The 20,343-nt window shown below is 37.3% G+C and overlaps 1 protein-coding gene across 1 annotated transcript in view; it reads right to left on the minus strand.

Annotated features, from left to right (window-relative positions):
* Positions 1-12,493, minus strand: part of LOC143253453 (potassium channel subfamily K member 18-like) — a 57,225-nt gene extending 44,732 nt beyond the window's left edge. Inside the window, exon 1 of the mRNA XM_076507376.1 lies at positions 11,533-12,493. Coding sequence (XP_076363491.1) covers positions 11,533-11,935 — 403 coding nt within the window. The 5' untranslated portion in view covers positions 11,936-12,493. The remainder of the gene's footprint in view (positions 1-11,532) is intronic.
* Between the last annotated feature and the right edge of the window lie 7,850 nt (positions 12,494-20,343).

Genomic DNA, 20,343 nt, shown 5'->3' on the forward strand with positions numbered 1-20,343 from the left:
ACGGCTAAGGGTTCGAATCTCTATCACACCAAACCTGCTCGCCCTTCCACCTGTGGGGCGTTATAATGTGACGATCAAACCCACTATTCGTTAGTAAAAGAGTAGTCCAAGAGTTGAAAGTGGATGGTGATGACTAGCTGCCTTCCCTCTAGTCTTACACTGCTAAATTAGGGATGACTACCGCAGATAGACCTTGTGTAGCTTTGCGCAAAATTCAAAAACACATAATCAGCTTTGTCCTATACTTTTCAAACGGTAACAACTACATCGACGAATGTACACTATATATAATATAGGTCAAACCGGTGTTTTACCAGATTCAGAAATAAATCTTAAAAATTTTAACTTCCTAATTTACCCCCTCCAAAAAAAGAAGAAAAAGTATTAATCATCGTATTTTATTCATTTTCAATGCAAATCTATAAAATTATGCTACTTTTGTACAACCCTTCCCCAAAAAAAAGTATTGAATTAATTAAGTTATTCGTCAGAAAGTCAAAGTATGAATTAAAATTCCGTTTTGTACTTGGGAAGTACAAAATTTATGCAAGTTAAATCGCTTTCATGGCGTATTGGCCATATAGAGTTTGTTTGTTGTTGTTGTTTCTTTAATTTGGCGCAAAGCTACACGAGGGCTAGCTATATCCTCTAGCCATCCCTAATTTAGCAGAATAAAACAAGAGGGAAGGAAGCTAGTCATCACTATTCACCGCCAACTGTTGGGCTACTCTTTTATTATCGGACTGTGGGACTGACCGTTACTTTATGAGGTCCCCCAAGCTCAAAGGGCGAGCACGTTTGGTGTGACGGGAATTCGAATTCGCGACCCTCAGGTTACGAGTCGAGCGCCCTCGCCACCCAGCAATGTCGAGCTCATAAAAAATGGAATTGAACTATCTACTACTATTATTGTTACTGTAACAGTTTATTAGATTCTCTCATATCTCCATATGAATCTCTTATTTCAGAGAGCTCTGGAGAGTGCGGTGGTTACAGCGGGTTACTCGCAATCTGCGGCTAGTGGATTCGAATTCCGTCCATGTACATTATTATTAGCGACACTTTTGTGCGCCAACAGTACAAACTGTGGGGCAGGGCGCGCATGCGCCTGATCTGGTTTAGTTACTTTTCTGGACCTCTGTGACCCTACCCTTAAATTGAAATTATTTTAGGCAATATTAAAGTAAATTAATCTATGATACTATAGGAATGGTAAGTACACCAATAGACCTCCTGAGTTCAAAACTGTAATCAGATCTCAAATCGGTCATTAGATACCGAAGCTATGAGCTGATAGTTGGACTTGAAAAAAAAATCTCTTACCGTTCTAGAAGCCACTAAGTCTCGGCTATAAAAACGTTGCATGAAAAGTTTGATTATGAAATGACTTACCAAGAGCTAACCAAGTCTGTAGTACAAATCTGTCAACAGAATAGAACAAACTACCTGTTAATGTTTATCAGGGTTAAGTTTAGGCGTTCGACTCGTAATCCAAGGGTCGCGGGTTCGAATCCCGGTCGCACCAAACATGCTCGCCCTTTCAACCGTGGGGGCGTTATAATTTTCGGTCAATCCCACTGTTCGTTGGTAAAAGAGTAGCCCAAGAGTTGGCGGTGGGTGGTGATGACTAGCTGCTTTCCCTCTAGTCTTACACTGCTAAATTAGAAACGGCTAGCGCAGATAGCCCTCGAGTAGCTTCGCGCGAAATTATAAAAAAAACACAAAAAACTAAATATTTATCAGTTTGTCTACTACCGTGCCATCTATCGTTAAGAAAAAGGAAAAAGTGAAAAGAGCTAACACCCTTAGATCATTACAACGTGAGAACTTACTAAGTAATAAAACAAAAATACAAGCAATCATGGTTATTCATACTCATGATTGACAGACAAGCTACAATAATCCTCTATAACCACTCATTCTTGGTCATCAGTTCGATATGCTATTAACAGTGTTTTCAACCGCTGTCCCAACGAGTAGCTTTGCGCGAAATTCAAACCAAATCAAACCACCAAGACAGTTACCAACATTGTTAAAAGTATCACAATATAAGTGCACATCAAATACCAGGCACAAATAAACGGGTATTATTTTTATATCCACTTCCAACTGTTAGTTTTCAGATTTCTTTTAAACGTACGAACGCTTTTATTTAAGCAAGTTAATCAAAGCGAATGACAATAAAGTACCGACATCATCAAAATTAACTGTATAAGTTCCTACACATTTCGACACCGATATAATAAACGTACTAATAACAAGAAGAAAGGGGCATACGAGAAAAACATCAAAACGGAATAATGACGTCATCTGAAGAAGTTCGACGTCAAACCGATTCAAAAGATCTCCAGAAGAAAAGGTAAATATGACCAACAATAAACTGTTACAACGAAAGTTCTTGTTCATACAAAAGATGTATGTCATAAAATGGGAAAAAAGAAATACGCGTTGTCTCATGGTTTGATGACAGAAAGATTGGTACGTTTAAAATAAAAGTTTAGAAAACTGTGAAATGTGGTAATCGGTTTATAACAGTGTTAGGGTGTTTGTCAACTGCAGGATCGATTGATACTCTTGAACTCTGTGTGGAGAAACCGGTGTAGGGTGTTTGTTAGCTGCAGGAGTGGGAGATACTTTCGAAACTGGTTTAGGGTGTTTGTCAACTGCAGGAGCGGGAGATACTCTTGAACCCGGTGTGACGTATACTCTCGAAACCAGTGTGGGGTGTTTGACAAGCTGCAGGAGTGGGAGACACTTCCGAAACCGGTTTAAGGTCGTAAAGATGGACTAGCATCACGACAACTGAATCGTCATGCAGTCCCTCGTGAACATGTCGCTAACTCGGCCCTCGGTTGGAACGTTTCGTTTGGTTTGAATTTCGCGCAAAGCTACACAAGGGCTATCTGCGCTAGTTGTCCTTAATTTTGTAGTGTAAGACTAGAAGGAAGGCAGCCAGTCATCACCACCCACCGCCAACTCTTGGGCTACTCTTTTATCAACGAATGGGATTGACCGTCACGTTATAAAGCCCTCACAGATGAAAGGGCGAGCATGTTTGGTGTGACGGGGATTCAAATCCGCAACCCTCAGATTACGAGTTGAGGGCTTTAACCGCCTGGCCATGCCGGGCCTCGTTTGAAACGTCAGCTAAATAGTGGTCCTAAACGTAAAGTCCTCCAAATCTGGAGATATCTGGAGCCAGTGAGATAATGTCAGCCCAAAGTCACGGTTCTAATTCATAGCCCGAATGATAGTGTATAGAATCAGCTGAAGAAGGAAAACCTACGGACCTGCAGAGACATTTGGAAACTACGTAGCACAAATATAATTACCAGACCATACTTGAGTGATGTCATAAAATAGTATAACCAACTAAATGTTGGATATTATTTTTGAGTGTGCATTCCAATATAAACTTCTTGCATCTAATATCGAACACTGACTGTACATAGTATACGTAAGCCGAATGTTTATTTTGTAATGCTTTCATTAAGATATAATCTGTCTTTAAGGTGTTACTATATATACATATAATATGTAATAACACCTTATGAATACGACGTACCTTATGTGTCATCACTCGGTCTTGTGTAGAAAGGACACCTTGGTATTTCTACCTAGTTCAGTCTTTTTACCTAAATCAATTCCATTTCGCTGCTTTAATTTTGACCCAATGGTTAGGACCCTCGACTCGCAATCTCAAGGTCGCGGGTCGGAATCCTCTCCTTTTTAGTATAATGCGACGATCAATCCCTTTATTCGCTAGTAAAATATTTCCAAGATTTGGTGATAGGTAGTGTTGAGTAACTACTTTTTCCCTAGTTTTAAACTTAGGGACGGCACAGATAGCCATAGTTTTAAACTTAGGGACGGCTAGCACAGATAGCCATCGAGTATCTTAGCGAGAAATTTGAAACAAACAAGCATCTGTAGACAATAGAAGTGCTTAGTTGTTGCTGAGCAAATTCAATAAGTAAAGTGGAAATAAAACGATTGTAATTGGACATTTTTTACTATTTGAGTATGCATTACCATGCCTTCCATGATTCGACAATTTTACAGAAAAATATAAACAGTATAACAAAGTAAACGAAAAATTTACCAAACGAAGAACCTCAAATTGGTTGAATACCTAACATACTTCTTCCCCAAGTTTACACAAGTGAATAACACAATAAGCTTTTATCACGTGTCTATTGTTTACACTTTCCACTGTCGGGTTGATAATTAAAAACAACAATTTAACTTATCAACTCAACAAAGATAATTTCTGAAATGGCAGACTTCCTTACTTACCAGTACATACCAGTAATATTTATTTTCCAGAACATTAATTTTGATATTCAAAAATACCAGTTAAAATGGTATTTTAAAATTTAGTTAGGCTGGAAATAGAGGTCAAACGGGGAGAGGTCTAGGGGGTTTGTACAAGTCATAACAGTTATAACGGATAAGCATCTATCTTAACATGAATCACTTAAAAGTTTCAACAGAAGTAATCCTTCGTCCTCTTCTACTCTTTCATGCTTTATTTAACAAGTTACACTTTCAGGGACAAATCACACGTGGTTAGGTGTTTGCTAGTTTATTTCTGGCTTACAAATGCTTTAACTTTGAAAAGGTTCAGCTGTTAAAGATTAACATAATATTCATTCTAATTTTAGACCAGTTAACCTTGTGAACTTGTAAGCCATTGGTGTAGGATCACTCTCGATTCTTATTAATTCTGATAACCCATTTAGGCATACGTGTAAAATATATTTTTGTATGAGGTAGGTGGCAGCACTGCCTACTAACAGATGGCTCGGATTGTTTCTTCCTCGAAATGGTATTTCAAATATCTCCTCAACAGGTTTCGGTTTGGTTTGATTTGAATTTCGCGCAAAGCTACTCGAGGGCTATCTGCGCTAGCCGTCCCTAATTTAGTAGTGTGAGACTAGAGAGAAGGCGGCCAGTCATCAAAACCCACTGCTAACTCTTGGACTGCTCTTTTACCAACGAATAGTGGTATTGATCGTCACATTATAACGCCCAAACAACTGATAGGATGAGCATGTTTGTTGTGACGGAGATTCGAACCCGCGACCCTCAGATAATGAGTTGAGTGCCTTAACCACCTGGCCATGCCGGGGCCCAATAAAAAGGAATCCGTTTCTTCGTTACTGAATTTCGCACAAAGCTACTTCTAGAGCTATCTGCGCTAGTCGTCCCTAATTTAAAAGTGATAGGCTAGAGGAAAGATAATCAACGCCACCTACCTGCAATTATTGGACTACTCTTTTAGCCACGAAAAGTGAGATTGACCGTCACATTGTCATGCTATAACCTCTTAAAGAGCGAGCATGTTAGGAAACGTGATTGGAGTTCGCGACACGCAGTTTGTAAATCGTGTTCCCAAACCGCCAGGTGTCAAAGAACTTAAACTGATTTATGTAAAAAAGAAAAAAACAAACTAGGAATAAATAAAACATTGTTATTAAAATGAGAACTTAAACTAATGCCACTGGAGATGGGGTGGTGTCTCTGTGGATTTTAGGAACAAGATTTTTTAACGAAATAAAAGTTTAAATGAGTAAAATCAGGTTCTGGGTTTAGAAATTTGTGTTTCGAACAAAAATACCCGCAGGTGATTACGTAACATAACCCACAGGTTCCACCAATGAAAGATGAGCAAGCTCAGCAGACATGTGAGCACACCTGCTGGCATTCATCAAGTAACGTCGGTAGTATTTTCAAACTTTCAGTCACTATCAGCAGACACTGTCGTCAAGCGTCTTGCTGCTGCGCTGTTCATCACATATGTCACGTCAAGTCCAATTCATCACTCATTCCTCTCGACAAAATAGCACTATATCTTGTGGCTCAATATTATGTGGGAAAAGACTAATAAAAATCGTGCTGCAAAATATATTAAGCCATCAAAAAGTGACGAACAGACACACAGTGGAAATAACGTTGTTGTTGTTTTTTTCTGGTGAAAATTAATTTTAAAAATATGGAAATTTGATCCATAAAAAGGAGACTATGAAATGCTTTGTATTAAACCACGTATATGTTTTCTTTATAGCAAATCCACATTGGGCTATTTGCCGAGTCCGCCGAGGGGAAACGAACCCCCTGATTTTAGCGTTGTAAATCTGTAGATTTACCGCTGTACCAGCGTGGACATATCAAACTAGTGACTATGTGCAGTTGATGTTGGTATATAAGAATTATTATCAATAGACACACATATCCTCATATTACGTACCCCCCTAGTAGCTCAGCGGCACGTCTAAAAGTTAAGAACGCTGAAAGAAATCGGATTTGATACATGTAATGAGTAAAGAACACAGAACCATTTGCATAACAAACAAACGTTATTTGCCTTCCCGTTGTGCTTTCATGTTTTTCATTATATATATATATATTTAAAACACTTTACATTTTTTCCCATTTTTTCATAGCACATATAATTAAAAAATGCCTTTTTTCTTTCTTAGATGTCGCTTCTCTGTCCTGTCTTTCAAACATTCGCCAACTTGGCGTCTGACCTAGAACTGTTAGTAAAATCACAGAACTACATTATATGTCTATAGCGTAGATTTGTGGTAAGAACTCGTCTGTCGTTAACAAGAGGAAGTGTGGGTTGTCCAAAAGGTGAATTATTTAAGATGATGCTTAAAATAAATGTCCTTTATATTTATTTTCTATCAACATAACGTCAACATTGCGTAGCTCAACATTCCGTAAATTTACACATAAGTGCTGTATGCGTAATTTTTCATTACCAGCCACTCATAAATTAGCCAATTCTTTTTTTTATTCAGTTTTAGAACAATTTCCGGCCATCAACCCTGAAACTGTGTCGTTTCGTGTGACTGACGTAATCACGTATGATAAAACGGTAATTTAGCAAAGTCCCTCTGCAAAAAAAAATAAAATAATAGTGCATACGAACGGATTATCAAAACAGGGTTGTTCTGTACAGAAATGTCAGAATTATGTTTCCACACAAAAGGGTTAACAATCTGTTCATTCAAACATCTTCCAACAGATACTTAAGCAAAACTACTAGAAGTAAATTTACATTAGCGGTGCAAGGGACGCTAATAAAATGTTGTCAAAGTCAAAAAAAAAAAAAAAAGAGAGAGAGAAGGAATTCATTACAACCTTTCTACGCACGCGTATTGGAATGTATTTCGAGTGATATGTTTGTAATAAATTAATTCTGACTATAAAGCTCAAACTAACCTGCATATATATTTATAGATTCCTTAAGTACGTTTCTCGTTTTCTTTCGTGTTTACAGAATTAAAATGAAAAAGTCATAAACTAAACGAGCCTAAAAGTATTTGTTCAAAATTCTTAAATGGTCCGCATAATACAGATATGTAGACTTTCTTATTAATTATTTATTGTTTGTATGTTTTTTAGCATAAAGTTACACGATGAGCTATTTCTGCTCTGCCAGCTGCGGATATCGGAACTAGATTTTTAGCGTTATAGGCACCCATACTTTCTGCTGAGCCATCTGGAAGGATGGGGGAAGGGTATTTGGTTTGGAATAGCCGCCTTAAACGTCGATTGCTGTTGTTTCATGTAGCCAGCCGTTTTAAAGTAGGGATGGCTAAGTCTAAAATGCTTGAATCTTTACTCCTGTGTTTTATAAGATGCCGTTAATTTTGAAAATCCAATTTGTTATTGTTAGTAGTTAAGCCTAATAGGTGCTTTCTGCTCTACCACATATTAAGATAGAAAAACAAGTGGTTAACGTCTAGAAGAGTTTACTGAAACGTTTAAGTAACGATTACACAATAACCTCTCTGCACTTTTTCTGCCATGGAGAATCGAACCTCAGACTTTAGCGTTGTAAATCGCTAAACTTACCACTTCCCCTCTGGGGAGAAGTCAATAGGAACAACTTTTAACTTTTGAGAAAATGAAAGCTATGGGTACCAGCATTCTTAAAAAGAAAAAAAAATGTATCACGTGATATATAGGTGTGCGATCTTACTTTCAAAGAATCCAGTAATGATAATAAGGCTTAAGCAATACTGACGTGATGATCCATTGTTAAAAAACAAAATCCTGGTGCAATATATATTATTAAAACAGGTTCACCTTCTTTTATAAAATAACACGAAGATCATCACAAAACAATACCCTATCGATAAATAGAAGTGTTGTAAGGATTACATGTGAACCCCAGTATCCTTGAATATATTTCAATACAATGCAAAAACAGTTATTTACATTTCAAATGTACCTTCTAAAAATTGCTACTGCATTTATTTACACAAAGAAGGCTACGCACATGAGATAGGTGCTATGAAAGAACAAAAAACGATAACACAAGGTAAAGTGAACCATTTGTTTAAAGTTAAGTTTTCATAGCGGTAACATTTGATTTACTTCTGGCCTCTTAAATCCACTAGTTTGTTAGTATTAAAATAATCAAATGAGAGAATTATCGTGTAACCTGCTTTATACCTTTTGTAAAGGCTTCTGGGAGTCTCCAGTAGTTTCAGGTTTGTTACTTATAAAATAAAATGCCATTTTTTTACGATGCTGCAAATGTTCCAAACGACACGTTTAGGCCCGAAACGACGAAGAAAGCCTCATCGGTCCGTCATTATTATTAGAAACTCACACACACTTACTATCCATAAACAAAACGTTCGTTTCACTGCTTCAACATTAGCCATCTTTATGAATAAGTTAACATCACTGAAAGATTCATAGTGTTCTAAACGTAAGTATAGGTTTGGATTAATACCAACAACAAATTGTAGGGGACTCGCACACTTTGCTTATTTTTAAAGCATAAAAATTTAGTTTGCTTTAGAAAATACGATTATCAGGTATCGAATGTACGTCCTCGAGGTCACGTGGTATAACGCTGTCTATAAATCTCATGCATTTGATTACGTAACTGACCAAAACAAATTCACTGTCCAAAATATAAAGTTTTGCTTTTTATTAAATGTACTTTGTTTCGCTGTTTCTTCGATCTTTTAGTGCATTCATAATTTCGAGATTCAGAAAGTTTGGTTCAACTATAATCATATGAATATTAATTAGTTTTTGTTTAGTTTTTAGAAAGAGAAAGAGAAACACTTTGGTTCTACATGCTTTTCTTACCATGATGAACGAAACAATTCAGTCTATCTAACTTTGCACAATCACTCTAACTTAACAAGAGCAATCAGAGAGCTAGCATATGTCACAGATTTATGAATTTTTGGTTTCAGTGTACGCCTAATATTAAGCCCTAATCCCCTCACTTTTTACACAGAAAATGCCCTATATCTCCATTATAAAAATGTTCAAATTAATCCAGAATCCAACGTCGGATCCACACCAGATTTGGGGAGGATCATTCTATCGGAACACACTATCTCATGTAAAAAAATCACAAAAATCTGTTAATTATTCTTCGAGATATACGCGCGGACATACATATATACGGACCCAAACACAAAGCTCTCTCCTTAGCTACGGTCCCCGTCACATCAAACATGCTCGCCTTTTCAGTCGTGGGGGCATTATAAAGCTTCGATCAATCCCACTATTCGTTGGTAAAAGAGTAGCCCAAAAACAGTGAGTGGTGCTGACTAGCTGCCTTCTCTCTAGTCTTACACTACTAAATTAGGGATGGCTAGCACGGATAACCCTCGTGTAGCTTTGCGCGAAATTCAAAACAAAACCAAAACCAAACCAAACGCTCAGAAAAAAAATTCCCCAAAAGGTTTTTACCAACCACTTAGTAAATTTTGCTTTTATTCACCAAACAGTTACATGTTTCTATTTAATAAAAAGAGGGATCCAGACAAAAAAACAGAGTAAACACATCAGCTCTTCCTTCATCTGTTTGTTATATATAAATTTTACATTTTTAATACCCTTACAATTTTATTTTTAAAATAAAACTCGTGAAAAGACTACTTATTCACTTTCTTAAGTCTCCCGCTGGTAGAATGGTAAGTCTACGGATTTACAACGCTAAAATCAAGGGTTCAATTCCACTCGGTAGACTCAGCAGATAACCCAATGTGGCTTTGCTATAAGAAAACACACGCACTTTCTTAAGCCAGACGCCCCCCAGTGGCACAGCGGCATGTCTATGGAATCGCACAAAAACAAGCGAACTCAAACTTGGCATGGTGGTTAACGTGCTAGACTCGAAACGTGCGAATTGCGGGAATGAAATTTGAAATTTGATCGTGGTGAAGGGTGTTATAATGTTACGGTCAGGTCCAACCTTTTGTTAGTAAAGGATAGCCCAAAAGTTGGCGGTGAGTGGTGTTGATTTTTTTTCTCTCTACTCCATCACTTCAAAACGAAAAAAGGTTAACGCAACTGGCACTCGAGCATCTTTGCGCGAAACCCAACAAACATATTTTTATTTTCAACTTTATTTATATATCTAATTTTTAATATTCATTTACTCATGTTATTTTATTTTCAAACAGGTATCTGAAAACACCTAGTGGTACATTAATTAACTATTCTACGGTTTTATTGTCAAAAAGATAAACATGAAAAAGGCCTAATATTAAGCCATTGTAAATTCTGTTTTATAATTTCATCTGTTGTTTTGAATTAAACACAAAGCTACACAATGGGCTGTCTGTGCTCTGCCCACCACGGGTATCGAAACCCAGTTTTTAGAGCTGGAAGTCCGCAGACATACCGCTGATGCACTGGGGGGGCATATTTTCATTTCTTAATACTGTTATTTAAATTTTGAAAAAAACTGCAGTAAAGGTCGAAGTAATGAGAAAATTTTCTCTAGAAAATACTTTCACTGCTACAGCTTCTCATCTATACGCTTTACTTTAACAGCAGTACTGTTTATATTTAACAACAGTACTGTTTATATTTAACAGCAGTACTGTTTATATTTAACAGCAGTACTGTTTATTTTTACTGCTTATTAAATACAAACAAACGTGTGTGCATCTGAGTTTGGTTTGGTTTAAATTTCACGAAAGCTACACGAGGAAAGGCAGCTAGTCATCACCACCCACCGCCAACTCTTGGGCTACTTTTTACCAACGAATAGTGGGATTGACTATAACGTCCACACAGCTGACAAGGCGAGCACATTTGGTGTAACGGGGATTCGAACCCGACGTGTGAGAAAGAGGGAGAACACTGGTTCACCACCTTTTACTTTTCAGATAAGCCTGATAATTATATATGAGTTACATTTCTAGGATATGCTAATATTTGCTCCCGCTCGCTGGGAGATTAATCGTGTGAAAACTTTTACCAGGAGTAAATTCAACAGTAATAATTACAATTAATTAAAAACATAATCTTAATTACAAATAACAGGCAAACTACAAATAACTTTATGATTATTCGCCCTAACTCATCGTTTGGGTTCTCTCGCTGCTAACGACATGTTAGGCCTCACTGACTCCAACGCTTCCTACGTAACTTCGCATTGTTAAATGAATACTTTTTGTTCTTATTACTGGAATAATAAGTTATTATATATATATATTTAAGCAGCTGGATAGAGCTTTAAAACAAACAGCTTACCGATAGTTGTGATGACTATAATAGAGTACAACAATGCACCAGAAAAGGACCATTGAAGAGGCGGTTCATCTTTGCCGTCATAACCTTCTTTCCTGACGGCTCGAACAAGGGTCACCTCGAAGTTTCTGAGGGTGGCTGCTGCCCTCTCTGTCCAGTTGATTTCGTGAAGCACGTTACTTTCGGCCGTAATGTCCCACAGGGCTTCCACTACCGCTTTCCGTTCAGTCCGCATTTCTTCTCGTTTGGCGCGTTCGTTATAGGCCTCGAGAGCTTCGAAGGTAAAAGCTCCCATGATTGTATAGCCTACTACCAGCCCGCACAGGCCAATGTGCGAGAAAAGGAAAGTGGTGCTCGCTCGACAGTAGTAGCAACACTTGGCGCAGCGGGACTGTTCCCCTCGCATTCTCCTGTAGCTTCAACCCCGGCTGTTTCCCATCCACATCGGTAAGTAATACACACACACAAAAAAACAAACCAAAACTCATACACTAGTAGTTTTGAGTTAAAAATTGTAGAAGTTCCTAACCACGAAAGAATTCTGCGGTTTATAGGAAAAACAGGCAAAACCCTGCAAATACAACACCTTTCGAAAAACGTATAAAACAAGTCGCTTCCGAAGTATTTGTGGCCAGTAGTGATAAAAGTACGATATATGGACGCTAATAGTCTATGTGCTGTGTATTTTCAGTGATGGAAACAACTGATGTCTGCTAGTGCTTTCGAACATTGACACAGGGGTATACACTTGGGTACCTTGTTGAACTATTTGAGCCCTAGCATGACTGCAAGAGGGATGTCTCAGGCTTGTAATAATGACACGATCTTAACTTGATCTGCTACACGTCTTCCAAAATCCAAGAACTAGCTTTAGCTCCCCACATGCGCCTGCGCCACTACTTAAAGTATAAATAAAGAGAAGCACTAGTCAGTTCGGTGGTGATGCTTGGCTCAGATGCAGGCGAATGCGATACGTCATCACCAGCTAGCACCGTAATGAGGGTATGAATCTTCACGTTCGTTTCGTGGCTTATTAATTAGGGTTAGGGCCAGATGCTGCGCATTGTAGCATGGCAGAAATAGCTATAAAACTCAAGTAATGAGAGAATAAAGACTGTTAAAGGCATCTTCCTTCCGCTGATTAAACTGTTCGCTGCTCGGATGGTGGGTGTGATTGGAGTTTATCAGAACCGTTGACAGCAAACTTCCGCCCGGGACCAGTGATTCCATTCTGATAGGAAACATTATCTATATGCTAAACGGTAAAGTGCAAAGTTTCGGAAGCGAAAGAAATATATATGTGACATATTTATTACTGTATGTTTGTACTACATGTGCAAAGAATATTAAATTAAGACTGAAAGAAAAAATTAATTCAACAGATATTTAGTGCTATATGCCAACCAAATAAAAGTGTAAAGGGCCAGTATTTTTATTATGTCTGAAGATAGTACCAGCCTTGTAATTAGTGTTATACACATAGTATATATTACTTAGAATTGTATGGATCGCTAGTGTAACCTCTCTGGCACAAAAACCTGGTACAATTAAATTATCGTTTGCTAATTGCACACAATTTACAAGAAAAATAGTTAATTTAAAGGTAAGGTAATTGTTTTATAGGTAATAATATGAAGTAGTGTTTAACTTACTATAGATGTCGCGACTGCTAAAATTTATGTTTATGTATGCCGTTGCCATAACAACCAATCACATGATATATATTTAAACGAAATAATATAGTTACTGCACTACTAGAGCTCTTACGAAGCAGGTATAAACGGAATGTTGGCCGAAAAAAATGAGAAAAAGTTTTTAATTTTTTGGCGAGCAGATATCTTCGTTTCTTTAGTTCCAGCTTTATCGTCAAAATAGCGCAATGTTATTTCACGTTTGTGAGGAGGTCATGTGATATTACACTACAGGATTAATTCAATCAAAATATAACTCCACGAATTTAATCGAAACCAGTAAAATCTTTGATTTTCTTTTTTCATAGATAACTCAAAATACAGTGGTACCTCGGTTCTCGAACGACTCCCTTCTCGAACAATTCGGTTTTCGAACATATTGTTTGAGAAAAAAATGTCTCGGTTGTCAAACATAAACTCGGTTCCCGAACCAAGCTGTCGTGGCCCGAACCTCCGAAATAACCCGACTGATGACCCGAACGACCCTTCGACCATTTTCGGCCCATGCCAAGCTTGCCCAAAACATTTTACCTGCACTTGTCGCTCAGTCCACACTCCCGCTAAAATCTGCTGTGAACGTTCTCGTTTTTCTTTTTGTTTTTTTCTAAATATTCTGAGTAAATAAACCACCATGGGATCAACGAAGGATAATGAAAGCAGCAAACCAGAAAGAAAAGTTGTTAGAGCCACAATAGAGGTGAAAAAAGATCTCGTAGCGAAGTATGAGAGTGGTGTTCGCGTGTCTGACCTTGCTACACAATTTGGTATGGTGAAGTCTACAGTCTGCACCATACTGAAAAATAAAGAGGTCATCAAAGGAGCTGATGTTGCAAAAGGAGTGACAGTGATTACGAAACAAAGATCACAAGCAATGGAAGAGGTAGAAAAACTGTTGTTGATTTGGGTAAACGAAAAACAGTTAGTTGGTGATAGCATTTCTGAGACCATCATTTGTGAGAAAGCAAAGCAGTTGCACGCTGACCTCCTGAAAAACACCCTTGGAATGAGTGCTGATACAAGTGATGCCTTTAAGGCTAGTAGGGTGTGGTTTGAAAAATTTAGGAAGAGAAGTGGCATACATAGTGTGGTGAGACATGGGTGCCAGGCAGAAAGAAACCTCATTAGACAAGTTTTTAGTGAGAAATAGGTCCAGTGGGTCTCAAGCAGGTTGTGGCAGTGCAAAGACAGAAAAGAGAAAGAACCCCAGAAGGAGAGTTACCTGACGTTTTTATGGAAGGTGACACCCCTTCCAAACAATAATAACCCTTCTACTCTCCACGTTCCTCACCACCTTTCACTTACACCATCAGCTCTCCTCAGCACAGGTAAAGTGTAGTTAAATTTTCATTTATTGTTTTTTTTTATTGTGTTTATAGTTTTTGTGGTTGACTTTACGCATGTAAGTATTATTATACAGGTATAAATAAGCAATATTTTTACTTAAAATGCTTCATAATGCGGAGGTCAATGACGGATTAATTTAATTTACAGTATTTCTTATGGGAAAAATTGATTCGGTTTTTGAACAGCCTTCTGGAACGGATTAAGTTCGAGAACCGAGGTATCACTGTATTAAACTTTCTTTTCTTCAAAAACTTATTATTCGAACACTAATATTTATTTCTTCAATGACTTCAGGTCGTATATAAGGTGATTTAAAAACTGCTGTTTTTTTATTGTTGTGAGGGAGGTGTGAAACAGTGAAATTCTACTGATTTAACGTATTTTAGTGTATTGTTGCCTGACAAGATGCCATGATGTAAGTGTTAAACAAATGTTATATCTGAAACTATCAGTCTGAAATAAAATACACCAGTAAAAAAGTTGTAACGCACAATGTTGTTTTGCCAGAAACGTTGTTTGCCTTATTGGTTTCGCATGAATTTTGAAATTGAAAATAGTTCACTTTAATACAGGGTGGGTTACAGAATTGGACAACCTTTATGTTTCTACATCGTGTCAGGTGACAAATGGTTTCTCAATGTCCCTGAACCTTATCTCGCATATTTTATTTGTATGTTTCACAATAAGTTGAAGTCAGAACTTTTGTTTGTTTAGAATAAAGCACAAAGCTACACAGTGGACTATCTGTGCTATGCTCACTACGGGTATCGAAACATAGTTTCTAGCGGTGCAAGTCCGCAGACACACCACTTTGGGGCCAGAACATTTGACTCGCCCTGTATTTAATATTATAAAGCTCGTTCTTTAACGTAACATCTAAAACTTTCAACTCTCTTTCATAACTGATAATGGAATATTAAACTTATTATTTTTTGTTTATAACTGTTATTATGTAATACCTAACCTTGTATTTTTAGTTTATTTTTATGCTGGAGCTTAAGATAAAAACATTTATATTTTTATTTTCATAGAGAAGTATTGATCTTATCATATTCATAGATTTACAGATGTAAACTATTTTTACTGTAGTCGTGACGTGTGTGTTTTCTTACAGTAAAACTACATTGGGCTATCTGTTGTATCCACCGAGAGGAATCGAAACCGTGATTTTAGCGTTGTAAATCCGAAGACTTACTGCAGCTTCACCGAGGGACTATGACTACTGATAAGACCACAAAGAGTGTCATCAATTATTGTCAGAAAGTGAGAGAAGACAAGAAGTTATTTAGAACATTATAATAAACGTAGATAAGTGATTTTATTATTGTTTATACCCCATCAAACACATTCTACAACAATTTAACAGAATACCAAGATAACTATTAAATATTTTTTTTTTCATTCTTAACACATCATAAACAATTTTTAATGAAGAATTCATAACTTTCACATTCTGATGTTTGGTGTTTATTAATGTTCTATGTATTGTAACAGATTTACTGTTATACATTTATTTTAATATCTGCGTTTGTTTCTGTGTGATGTTCTCTAAATTTGTAGACGATTTTTGAGTGCAAGAATCAACAATATATGTTTTACATTGTTGGCAAGTGAACTTTCGAGAATTTCGCCTAAAGATTATAAATTGACGCATCAAGATACAGTAATATAATATTGTTTGGTTGTTACCGTCACTATACTATAAGCCTCGGAAGCTATAATTATGACAAATGCTTATTAATCGGAAACTACAGATACTTGACCTGGAATGTTTAAAGATTTCGAACATTACAAACCGTATAACTTCTGTGAATTGACTTCGGACGTTATAATTTCTACGAAGGCATAAGATATTGTCGTCGGTGAAAAACTTTTGTGTACTTCAAGCTAGCTAGCCGACAAACGAAGCGTACCTGTTTATCAGCTCAGAATTAATTTGCTCCATGTGGACATGGACCGTTCATAAAACATTCAGTTCCAGACCAGATAGTACGCAAAGTATCGTTTGTAAAATTCTTGTACATAAACCACTACTTTTAAAAAGTACTTGTAATAAACATTATTATAAATTGTATTGTTGTTTGTATATTAATATATATTTGTGCTAAGAAAGATAATTGTTTGTATCAATCTTGTTGGCAAATATCACAAATGTGACACATACACTGCTGGTCAAAATCTTAAGGTCAAAAAACAAAAAGAAAAAATATGCATTTTGCGTTGTTAGACTCAACCACTTATTTGAGTAGAGCTTCGAAAGATGACAATAAGAAAAGGGAAAATAAAAATAAGAAACATTTTTAGCGTTTAATAGGTCGGTGGGCTCAGCAGATATCCCATGTGGCTTTGCTATAAGAAAACACACACATTTAATAGGGAGAATGTGAACATTATGAAATTAGCCTAAATACTAAGTGGCCAAAAGTTTAAGACCATACCAAAAAGAAGTCCTAAACAGGGTACAAAATGCTCAACAAGAGGTCTCAGTACTGAGTTGCACGGCAGTCATTGCGAATAACTTCAAAAATTCGCTTTGGCATGGTCGATACAAGCGTTTGCAGAAGGCTGGCTGGAATGTTATTCCAAGTAGTGAAGATGGCTTCACGAAGATCATGCACTGTTTGGAATTGACGTCCATTTCTACAGACTTCCCTTGCCATCCACCCCCAAACATTTTCAATGGGGTTCAGTTCAGGCGAATACGTTGGCTGGTCCGAAAGAATCACGTTATAAGCCATGAAAAAGTCCTTTGTTGTGGGGGCATTGCAGCATTGCCCTGCTGAAAGTTCCAGTCATTTCCACACAAGTGAGGGCCTTCAGTGAATAAGAATGCTCTCTCCAACATGCCAATGTAGCCAGCTGCTGTTTTACGTCCCTGTATAACCTGAAGCTCCATGCTTCCAACGAAGGAGAAAGCACCCTAGGTCATGATCGAATCTCCTCCACTGTGTCGTGTAGAAAATGTCTCCGATGGGATATCCTTATCGTTCCAGTAACGTTGGAAGCCATCTGGACCATCCAGGTTAAATTTTTTCTCATCAGAGAACAAAACCTTCTTCCACTTTTCTATGTCACATGTTTGGTGCTTCTCAGCAAAGTTTAACCGAGCTGTTTCGTGGTGTGGAAGGAGGCGTGGCCTATGAAGACGTTTACGGTTTTTAAAGCCTTTCTCTCGTAGGTACCGTCTTGTTCTTGAGCTGCATTCTTCATCCGTAAGAGCCTTAATCTGGTTCGACGATCGGCTGGTGTGTTGCCGGACAATCCGTCGAAACCTCCTGGTCAACGCCAACGAAATTTTCTTGGATCGACCACTTGAAATTCTCGTTCCGTATCCCTCAGGGTCTTTTTAAGAAATTTGCAACAGCAGTTTTACTACTCCCAATCTCACCAGCGATGGCACGTTGAGAGAGAACTTAATTTTGCAGCTCGACAATTCTGCCACGTTCAAACTCTGTCAACATTTTAGCCTTTGCCATGTTTTTACCCAATGTAACACAGGAGATGTTGACAACACTAATGCTTCAACACAAATGACTAAATTTCGTTACGTGTTTACCGATTAACGCTTCATTTCAGTATGGTCTTAAACTTTTGACCAGCTAATACTGAGGTTAATTTCACAGCGTTCACATTTTCCATATTAAATGCTAAAAAAGTTTTATATTTTTATTTTCCCTTTTCTTATTTTCATCTTTCGAAGCTCTACTCAAATAAGTGGTTGAGTCTAACAATGCAAAATGCATATTTTTTCTTTATGTTCACTGGCCTTAAGATTTTGGCCAGCAGTGTATTAACATTCAACTACCTTTTGAATTAAAATGTCCGGCAATTTGAAATCGTAATATGTAACGTAAGTTTGTTTGTTTGTTTTTTATTTGCGCTAGCTGTCCCTAATTTAGCAGTGTAAGATTAGAGGGGAGGCAGCTAGTTCTCACCACCAACTCTTGGGCTACTCTTTTACCAACGAATAGTGAGATTAACCGAAACATTGTAATGCCTTCAAGGTTGAAATGGCGAGCATGTTCGATGTGCCGGGTACTCGAACAAGCAACCTTTCGATTGTAAGTTGTGGGTCCTAATCACCCGGACTGGCATGATAACTGCAAAGTAAGGATAGGTATGGTATGATAACATGATCCTTTTTATCTTATTTTACTTGTCAAAAATGACAAATTTGACGAACGAACAAGCGAAGGGTGGCCTAGTGGTAAGCGTGTCCAACTATGAATTCGAGGGTCTATGGTTCGCGTACTGTTTCCGCAAAAGTGCGCTCTTTCCCTTGAGATCTATGGTGTGCTATAAGAGTTACAATTGAATCCAATTCAAGTAGAGTAACTAAAGAGTTGGAGGTTCGTGCTATCAACAGGCTCCTTTACCTGTAGTCTACCAGCTTTAAATTAAGGTCGGCTGGTACAACTATCCGAAACAAACAAAAGTCATCAGAAAAACATCTGATTACATTACCTCAAAAAGAGTCACTTATGACTCACCTTTATATCTCAGAACCACTAAATGTATATCAACAAATTATTACCTGTATGTTTTCAATAAACAGAGTGTAGAAACAATGATAATGTTTATTTTCTGTAAACTCCGTGTAATATGGTCTAGGGTTTAAATTGCCAGAGTTGTGGACCGATGGATTCGAGACGTGATGTGACCAAACAGACACTGCAGTACTTGACCTGCACATTAATATCGCAGGATTGAATATGAATTTTAACTTGTAACATTACTTGCGATTATGAGACCGTTTTATAATAATTTTGGTTTTGGAGAGGGGGGCCAGTTCCATTGATATGCCCTATTAAAGAGGTTTGAATTTTTAGGGTATAAACTGCTAAAAAATAACCTGATGATCACAATACTTAAGAACTTTTTTTTTTTCCAGTCTAACCTTAACGGCTGGAAGTTTTTTTTTTTTCCTAAATGACTAATGGCCAAGTTCCGAAATGAGGCGGAAATAATGTTAGTACGAACGAAAATAAAATCACGTGCTTTCAGTATCCAAGCCTTGACCTAACTTAGTTCGTATCCGGCTCAAAATTTTTTAAAATAATTTCTCCAGAGTATAAATGCTATATCCTCTTTGGCCATTACTTTTAATGTCTGATGAAGCCGTACTTCTGTTACCAATGTAGCAGCATTTTTGTATTCTTTCTTCTGTAACACCACTTTTCACTTATTACTATTTTGTTCTTCAAAGAACCTGTCTTCTATCATTTGAAGTTCTTTTGTTTTGGAGTTCTAAAAATCGCAAAGATTTTGGAAATGTTTTTGTGGTGTTAGATTCCAGATATATTCGCGCCTTTTTGTTTTCACACTCTCTCTTTTTAATGCATACTAAAAATAATAATAAAAGTACAACTTACTATAATAATTCGAGGGTCGCAGGTTCGAATCCCCGTCACACCGTTGGGACCTTATAATGTGACGATGAATCCCATTATTTATTGGTAAAAGAGTAATCCAAGATTTGGCAGTGGGTGGTAATGACTAGCTGCTTTCCCTCTAATCTTACAATGCTAAGTTAGGGACGATTAGTGCAGATAGCCCTCGTGTAACTTTGCGCGATATTCAGAAACAAAACCAGTACTTACTATAAAGAACGCTATTAATGAAAGAGAGAAAGAAACTGTATATGGAGGTTTTTCAAGACGAAGGTTTGGAATCAAAACGGTTTTGAATTCTAATGAGATGAGAAAGCGCCTTAGAAGAAACAGCCATCATTGTAGGAGAATCGAAATTACTACCTCATTATTGTTTCTGTGGTACTGTT

Source organism: Tachypleus tridentatus, chromosome 6 (genome assembly GCF_004210375.1).
Source record: "Tachypleus tridentatus isolate NWPU-2018 chromosome 6, ASM421037v1, whole genome shotgun sequence".
Lineage (NCBI taxonomy): Eukaryota > Metazoa > Arthropoda > Merostomata > Xiphosura > Limulidae > Tachypleus > Tachypleus tridentatus.